Genomic DNA, 9,261 nt, shown 5'->3' with positions numbered 1-9,261 from the left:
AGGACTTGCAAGCTTCCTTTCACTTGCCTGAGTTTGCCCAGCTTCCTGGTTTACACTGCTAATGATTCTCATGCGCTCCTCCTGCTAATCCCCGAGGGACTCCTGACCTCCTTGCTGGAGGTGTGAATTATGCCAGGACTGCTCTGCGGCTCTCCAAAGCTCCTCCAACCCAGATGGTGACAGTTCTTCGGATGCAGAGCCTGGGACGCAGGACAGGGGCCACTCCGTGGGTGCTGCTAGCGGTGGCGGACGCCGGGTCCTGGGTGCTGTAGAGGCGGCGCAGGGACGGGAGTGCGCGTGCCACGCTGAGCCGTGCCCCTTTTGGGCGGGCGTAGCGCTGCTGCTCAGGCCGCCCCAGCCTCGCCGCTCTGGCCCGGCCGCCCTGCGCAGGTCGCTGTCCACGGTCGGTGGTGCTGATAGCGCGGAGCGCGCGCGGGGGCGCGGTGGACAGCTCCTCAGAGCGCGCCCCTGCACGCCGCGCGGCGCCCGCAGCCCGCCCCTGCTCGCGCAGCCATGTTCCACGCGAGGGGAGGGCTGGGGGAAGGGGAGCGAGACGCGGGAGCAGGGCGGAGAGAGCCGGCTCTACCTCGGGGAGGGAGGGGATGAGAGCTGGGGGGAGCAGCGCGAGGAGGAGGAGGCGGCGGCGGCCGGCGAGGAGCCCGCGCTGGGTCCTGCAGTAGAACTCCCGGGAGCCACCATCATGGTGAAGAGGAAGAGCTCCGAGGGCCAGGAGCAGGACGGCAGCCGCGGCATCCCCCTGCCCATCCAGACCTTCCTGTGGCGCCAGACCAGGTGAGGGGAGCAGAGGGCGCGCCGCGGGCCGCCCCGAGCTGGGGGCGCTCGGGGTCACCGGGCCGTCACCACCACCGCCACCGTCGCCAGCGAGGCCGCGCTGCAGCCTGGAGCTCCCTGTCTGGGGCTGAAAAATAAGCCCTCTGCGTCCGCTTAAAAACACGCATTAGAAAAATATTTCAGTGAAGTTTGACGACAAGCAGATTGGCAGCTTTGGAATGAATATATACATTATTTAGGGGCTGAGAGGGCAGAGAGCCTGGAAGGAGGGGGCGGGGAGCCAGGAAAGACAATTATGACTGGTTGGGGTCCTGCATCCAATTCCCTCTCCTTCTCCTGCTGTAATTCCAGCCCAGTGACCTGTTGTTTTTCCAGCTCCTGTTTGGCAAATATCTGTTGTGGACACTTGTTAACCATTTTTGCTCAGATTCGACCAGCGTAATAAGGGATTTATTCTCCTGGACAGGCCTGAAACCTATTGCAATAAATAGTGAAGATGATTCATCATCATCATCATCATCATCATCATCATCATCATCATTATTGTTGTTATTATTATTATTATTATTATTTCAGAGATACATCAGATAAGAAATTAGATTTTGGAAATCATGATCCCCAGCCTTGTTTCTTTTCCGTTTTTCTTATGACCATACACATTTGTGATGCATCACTTCTAACCATTTAGAATCGGATTAGGTAAAAGTCTTCAGAATAAGAGTGGATAATGGAAAATTATAGAGATTCACATCTTGCATGTAATTACACATGTAAAAAGCAAATGTCGTCGGCTCTTCAACACCTGCTCATTAACTATAAGAAAGCTTACAATTTGAGTTGCATAGCACCATGGCTTTTTCATTGAAAAATATGTCATAAGGATGCTTTAAAAGTAATTTTGCTTATGTTTGTAACAAATATTTCTTATTAATTTTTCAGTGCTTTTTTGAGGCCTAAATTGGGGAAGCAATATGAAGCTTCTTGCGTGGTATGTGATTTTTACCATTTAACGATCATTTCCGTGTTCTATGTTGTAACTTGAATCCAAAGAAAGACTAAATCATACTGACTGTACATATTAATTCACTTGGCCAATATTGTTGAGCACCTACCATGTACCATACACAATTGTATTCCTGGAATAGAGCAAAGAAGAAACATAATAGTGTTTATATTCTAGTAAGAGGCACACAAGTCACCAACAAATAGGTAAGCAAAATACATAATGAGCCAGATGGTGATAAGCACTGTGTAGAAAAATTAAGCAACAAATATTAGGAATCATTATGATGGGGGTTTTAATTTATAAGCAAGGGTTGGGCAAGGTTTAGTTACTGATATCTTGCTTGGATAAAGATGAAAGAAAGGGCATTGGGAATAGCTTAACATGTGGATTGCAGAGAGAACTGCAGTGGGGAGTAAGTGAAAGGTGGGAAGGGACTGAATAAAAGGGCAGAGTGATAACTGAATTGGGTGGTAGAGGACCTTTCAGGGCAAAGGCCGAAAGGCAAACCATTAATCAACAAAACCAGCACCATTATGTAGTGAACATTCATATGATGAGTGCATACGAACTACCTTAATAAATAATATACAATTCTGGGGCTGGAGATTTAGCTCAGTGGTTCCACCACCTGCCCTGCAAGTGCAAGGACTCAAGTTCTATCCCAGGTACCAAAAATAAATAAATAAATAAATAAATAAATAAATAAATAAATAAATCTCTACTTTTATGTTTTGCATACAGTTTTCATGTCAGAAAGTAAATGATATGAAATAACTGAGGGAAAAATGTTATTAATGTATATATAAAATAAAATACATTTGTCTCAAGATTCTAAGTGAATCCTATATCCTTACAAATTCCTTTTTTTTGCTAATTGAGACAGTAAGATATAAATCATGAAGCAAAGTTGAAATGAACTTTAGCAGACTTTGCTAAAATTTGGACCCCTCACAAATGTCTTTTCATTGCAAGTGTTATAATGTAAAAGTAGAAACCTACCTATTTCAGTATTTCTGTCTAGAGTCACAAGTTTTGAAGGAAGCCACCTGGAGAGTTAAACACACACACACTTACTCAAGTAGGAATTTGTTTTGAGTCTCCTGTCTTTCAAAGTAGTCACTGAGATATTTTTAAAATGTAAATTTCTTGTAAGGACCTGTTAATGGAATTTCTTGTTGTACCTAATTTGTTAGAATAATTTGGTACCTGAAATGTCTAAATCTCTTCCTTCTAATCTCTTCTTAAACTATACTGACAAGTATACTAGCTTAAAAATGATCATGACTTTATTATAGTGTGACATTTTAAATATAGTAACAAAGTGTCAAATTGTTAAGTTACATTTATGATAGGTAGATACATAGTAATAAAGGAATGCAGATACCAATATAGAAAACAATTTCCAGGATTTAAAAAAAATCATTAAAAAAGAAACATTAGTAACACACGAAGAAAACTACATCAACTTCCCATAACTCCCTGAGAGTATAAAGTACAGAACTCAACCACTTCACTGCAAACCACTGTTTTTTATATAAACTCTTTATAATCTTTTAGTCACCCTTTACTTAATAACACTTAGATATATGAGGATTGAGGAATTTAAATGCATTTGGATTTTACCCGCGTATCGGAAGGCTTTTATTTAGTTTCTTAAATGAGAAAAAAAAAGACTACATCTGACTGTACTCCTTACCTAAACCTCAGTGTACCTCTCATTTATAAAGTGAATGCTTTGTCAAAAAGTAAATAATTTTCATTGGATAATCTCTTAATAAATCATGTCTTTTTCATAAATGTCCTAGTACTACAGGATGAATATCCAGTAATACCATTGGAACAATTGAGACTTGTATTTTGATCTTTCTACAAGATAATTTTGCAAATTCTTTGATGATTTGTAACATCAAGTACCAATCATTTTCCTACCATTCTAACATTTGATAGCTTCACTTTCCCCAATACCTTGTAATGACATTTTTTTCCACCCTTAAAAAAAAACTGAGTAGGACCAACTTATTTTTGTTCTAGGGTGCTTTACTTTCTGAAAAACATCCCTGTCAAAGAAAGGGGATTTAGCAAGTAGCAAAACAAAGATGGCTCATTCCATCCTCCTTCTTTCTCTTCATTCTTGGGTTTTTTTTGTTTTGTTTTTTTTTTTTTGGTACCAGGGATTGAACTCAGCACCTCACGCTTGTGAGGCAGGTGGCAGAACCACTGAGCTAAATCCCCGGCCCCATTCTTTTTGTATTCAAGGGACAGTAAGTGTTCTTTGATTTTTCCAGGCGTTAGGGTAACTAGAGTTCTATGTCAGATCATTGCTTGGAACATGGAATAAATCAGGAACCTCAAAACCATATTTCTTGAAAGAGCTTTGTCTTAGTTAATATGTTTTGAACAGACTGACATAAATTCCACCTCAGAAGACAGTTTTGTGGATCACATTTCATTTTGGTCTGCAGTTGTGACAGTCCCTTTGGATGACTCAATAACATTCTACAAAATATTATACTCAAAAGAGTCTCATGGGGTTATAGTCCTTATTAGAGGAAGCTGATTTTGACAGAAATAAGGATTGCTTAAAAATTCAAGCCATATACTTTGGATCAGAGGCCTGCAAATGGACAGAAAAATAGGAAATTATAACCGACCCACTGAAAGTCAACTCATACATGATATGCAGTATGAGGGCATCTTCTTTGATCCAGTGATTGTATCATTTCCAGTTGATGGGACCTCCATGTATAATTTTTACCAATTAGAGTTTCCAGTTCCTTATTTTACATGCTTTTGTTTAACCTACAGTCCTTTGAACGAGTGTTGGTTGAAAACAAATTGCACGGGCTCTCTCCTGCCCTCTCTGAAGCCATCCAGAGCATTTCCAGATGGGAACTGGTGCAAGCTGCTCTGCCACATGTTCTCCACTGTACGGCCACCCTCCTTTCGAACAGGAACAAGCTAGGTTGGTCCTGCGTTGCTTGTTTATTGCTTTGTTCCCCCTTATGTCAAACACTCATAAGGACATATATCAAGTGATTACTGTCATCCCAGGCATTGTGCACAGATTATCTCATTTAGTTCTCCCCAAATTTCCCTTGCATTGATATCATCATGATTTCCATTTTACCAATGAGAGAACTGGTTATCTTGTTTTTATTTCTTAAAAAGCAACACTTGAATGTATTCTTAAAGATTAAAATATTATAGGTAAGGAAAAGCTAGGGATTTTTCTCTTTGGGATATTCTCTTCAGACATTTCCCTAGCTGTGTAGTATTGTATGCGAGTGAGTGTGTATGTGTGTGTGTCTGTGTATGTTTGTGTACTCATAAAAATTATTTTGCAAATTGTTTTTCTCATCTGCCAATATGTCCTAGCCATCTATCTCCTGTTAGAAGACACACCCTTCTCCATTCCTTTTGTGACCCTCATTAAGGTCTCTGTTTAAATATTACCTTTATAAAGGGACCTTTCCAGACTGAGTTGTCCAAAATAGATAGTCGTTATCTTCAGAGCCTGCACCATGCCACTTGTTTGGTAGCATATCTGGGTATCTGATCCTTGAAGGCTATATTGCAGGGATTGCAGCTAATAAGAAAAGTCCCAAAACAAGAATGAGCCCTGCCAGCCGTTGTTGCTAGTAATATGGAGAATTGTTAGTGTCTTCTGGGAAAGTGGGGCACAGAGCAAAGATTTTTCCCAGATCAAAAGTTGAAATCCACTGTTCAGGTCACAGATGTTAGCTTTCCTTGGCTGTGTGGATGTTCTGTGTAGGCCACCAGGATAAACTGGGCGTCGCTGAGACAAAACTCCTTCACACCTTGCACTGGATGCTCCTGGAGGCCCCCCAGGACTGCAACAGCGAGCGGTTTGGGGGCACAGACCGAGGATCCAGCTGGGGTGGCAGTAGCAGCGCTTTCATCCACCAGGTTGAAAACCAGGGTTCCCCAGGGCCGCCTTGCCAAAGCAGCTCTAATGATGAAGAAGAAAACAGCAGAAGAAAGATCTTCCAGAACTCCATGGCTACTGTGGAGCTCTTTGTGTTCCTGTTTGCTCCCCTGGTACACAGGATCAAGGTAAGCAGGAAGACAGTGCCGGGCCTAGGGTGGGATAGAGATGAGGCTTCCAAGGGTATTTCCATACTCCATTGTTCTTGACCTCGTATGATCTTATAACAAGCCCAGGTACAGAAAGTTTTATTTTTTACTAAACAGATAAACATTACTTCAAAAATATAAGTCTTCATATATCCTTTACTCACTCAAAAGTCAGTGCTTCTTCACATGCCTCAAAATAATGCCCAACATATTAAACATTGTCTATAAGGCCAAGCATGATCTAGGTCAAAAGATCTACATTCTTTTCTTGCTGTGTCAACTGTGAATCTCTACTAACTACCTCATGATCCAGCCTTAGGGGCCATTTAATATCCTAATATCAGTTGAGTGCTTGTTCTTTCACTCATTTTCATCAATACCACATGTTGAATTATAGAGACAAATTTGACTTGCAGGGTGATCCAGTTTGGAGCCATTCCCTGAATATATTCTTGCTGTATTCTGTGCCCCCCTTTCTCTTCCCTCTTCCTCTCATGTTCCTTCAAATTCCAACTTCAATGTCATTGTTTTCATGAAGGTTTTACTCTGACCTTCCCTACATAGATGTAGTCACTATCCTGTCCATATTCTATAACATTTTTAACTACTCCCACCTTCTACCCCTGTATTTTCACACGACCACGTCTTTCTCATCAGTTCACTCCCAATTCAAGTGTCAACACCTTTGGAAGTTCTTCCTTGACTACTTTTATGCCACTAGTATATTATCCTATTTCTTTTTTTTTTGCTTCACACTTATCGCAACCTGAATTATCATGGTTGTGCACTTGCTTATTGCCTGTTGCTCCCACCTGAACAGAGGTCCTTGAGTAAAGGGATGTAGTGTGTCAAGGTCACAATTATATCTTTAGTGCATAGACTAGTGTGTGGCATATATGACACTCTCAAAAAGTGTTTAATGACTCACTTGTTGAGAAAATCCAGGTTATTATCAGAAGCTTGTCCAAGTGCTAAAAACAGCAATGGAATATGGATTTGTAGTCCTTAAAATGGAGAGGACAGGAAAAAAATTCTTCTTAGAAATAGCTCAGAAAGTTGTCTGTGTATCAACAGATATATGCACTGAAAAAAAAATGTGGGAAAAAAGGATTACTCAGACTGGTTGTCATTTTATTTGGAAGACGTGACTGGGGATTCAAGAATTGGAAACATAAAACTGATTTAAATTCAATACCTCCTGCTTCCTGCTGTATGACATCGAGCAATTAATTTAAGCCTCAAGTTTTCTCAAGTATAAATTGGACTTAGAATAAATGTATAGGGCATTGTGAAGATTGAACAGGTTATAGTACTCAGCCTGAAACACAGACAAGCATGAACGAGGTTAGCTGGTTTTGAGGTTGATATTTTATTACTGTAGATATTATGTAATAATGTAGAGAAGCAGTTAGTCTTTCAGGAGAAAATATAGATAACTGAGAAAGCAATAAGTTTTACCTGTGGCCTGGAAATGGAACACTTATGAAGGAGTAAGAAAATGCATACAACACTCCACAGTGATTGATAAATAGTAAATCATTATTATTAGCTATTTTTATATCATGCCTATTGTTTTGTCATTTTGTCCTTGCTACGAGGGAAATGTTGTTCTAGATGCTACTGAGAATAAATAGTATTGAGTCAATGCATTTCCCAGAAGGTCTTTTCCATTTGAGAAAGATATTTCCTTTTTCAGTGTTGCTAGAGAATATAAAATCTTCACATCAGTGTTTTTTTAGCCTTGGCACTGTTGGCAGTTGGGGACAGATATTTCTGTGTAGTAGGATGCTTTTCTGTGTCTTATAAGATATTTAGTACCGCCCTGTCTTCTATCCACAAAATGCTGGTAACATGTCCTCTCTCCTGAACTGTGACCCACGCAAATGCCTTTAGAGGTCACCAAGCGTCCCCAGGTAGTCTGGTGGAAATGAATCATCCCTGATTGAGAACTGGTGCCCTAGATCTTCATTAGCTTGCAGGTTGTCAGGCTGCACCTGGGCCTGTCTTTTCGTGTCCATTCTACACCCATGTTCACTGCCCTTCACCAGCACTGTTAACATACTTTTCCCTTCAACCTTCCAACCCTAGATCAGAACCAGACACCACCTTTTCTGTTCCTACCCCAGAGATCTACACGCTGCTGGGGAACCACACAACCAGACTAGTGCTTCTACAGAGTTGTGATAGCTGAAGTGTGCTGCCACCAGCTTGTTGATCTTTTCCTTGGCTTTACTCCCTGAGGTCCTCACTCAGCATTGCACACAGTATTGCAGGCTGAGCCTCATGTATGAGGACTGAGAGATCAGAATTCAGTCAAGGCCTGAGTCCACAACTCCACAATCTCTCCTTCCATTGACTCTTCAACTTCTTGCTCTTGCTCTTGCTTTCCACCATTACATGGCAAATATCTTCACACATCGTTTCTAATTTTTACAACCATCCACATGAATGTGAGTATCTCTGTTTCTGTTTAACTGGAAAGGAAGCTGAAGTTTGGAAACATAAGAGTTATACTGGTTAATAGCCAAAGTTAGATTCAAATCCAATTCCATCTGACTTTCTGCAAAATTTTTTCAAGTTTTCGCACTGGAGCTATTTTGACTACATAGACTCTGAGCTGTTGAGCCTAATCTCTGAGCTGTTGAGTACTCATTTCAGTTGTCTTTGAAATAGCATCAGGCCTTTCTCTTGAATCTTTCTGTTCTCTCGATGACACCACATTCTCTCAGTTGTTCTTGCATCCCTAATTATTTCCACTCTATCTCTTTTGTGAGCTTGACTTCTTTGGCCCATTGACACTGAGGTTCTCCAGAAATTCATCCTGGCCGCTTTTTTCTTCTTACAACATCTTTTCTTCAGAAGAGCCCCTTCCTCACCCCAGTTTCATTTACTATTTCTGTTCTATAGTCTGAGATCACCTAATTCTGCATCTCTAAAGCAGACCCTTCTGTTGGACTCTGGACCACATTTTCAACTGACTTCTCCAAATAGCTGATCTGTGGCATTTCAGGGTCCCCTGCAGTGAGCTTTGTCCCTGTATTCTGTTTCAGATCACTTGCACAAACTCAAACGACCTTCGCTTACTCTCTCATCCTTAGCTGCACAAGCTTCTAATAACAGAATCCTACCCATTTTGTCTCCTAAATAATTCTCAAATTGTCACATCTTCTCATCTCTATTTACTACCTTAATTTAAGTTCTCACCATCTCTTACTTAGACTTCTTACATTCTACCTGGATTCATAATCTCCTGGCTTCTCCCATATAATTCAACATCAATACCAAAACAATCTATCTAAAGCATAGATCTATATGCTTAAGATAATTTGTTGGTTTCTCATCATACAGAGGGTAAAACTCCAGCTCCT

General features: G+C 41.1%; 1 protein-coding gene across 11 annotated transcripts in view; it reads left to right on the top strand.

The window, feature by feature from the left end:
* Positions 1–341: 341 nt before the first annotated feature.
* Positions 342–9,261, top strand: part of Unc80 (unc-80 subunit of NALCN channel complex) — a 219,931-nt gene continuing 211,011 nt past the window's right edge. For all 11 annotated transcript variants that reach the window (XR_015449083.1, XM_013074516.3, XM_087205796.1 and 8 more), the window contains exons 1-4: positions 342–792; positions 1,732–1,780; positions 4,604–4,760; positions 5,571–5,872. Coding sequence is in view for 10 of the 11 variants with exons in the window: in XM_013074516.3 (XP_012929970.1) it covers positions 701–792; positions 1,732–1,780; positions 4,604–4,760; positions 5,571–5,872 (600 nt within the window). In the remaining variant the exon portion in view is untranslated. The remainder of the gene's footprint in view (positions 793–1,731; positions 1,781–4,603; positions 4,761–5,570; positions 5,873–9,261) is intronic.

The sequence above is a fragment of the Heterocephalus glaber genome, unplaced genomic scaffold, assembly GCF_053883595.1.
Source record: "Heterocephalus glaber isolate CG9 unplaced genomic scaffold, H.glaber_assembly_v1.0 deba00000621, whole genome shotgun sequence".
Taxonomy (NCBI): Eukaryota; Metazoa; Chordata; class Mammalia; order Rodentia; family Bathyergidae; genus Heterocephalus; species Heterocephalus glaber.
The sequence above is the reverse complement of the archived record's forward strand: the minus strand, read 5'-3'. Positions and strand labels throughout refer to the sequence as shown.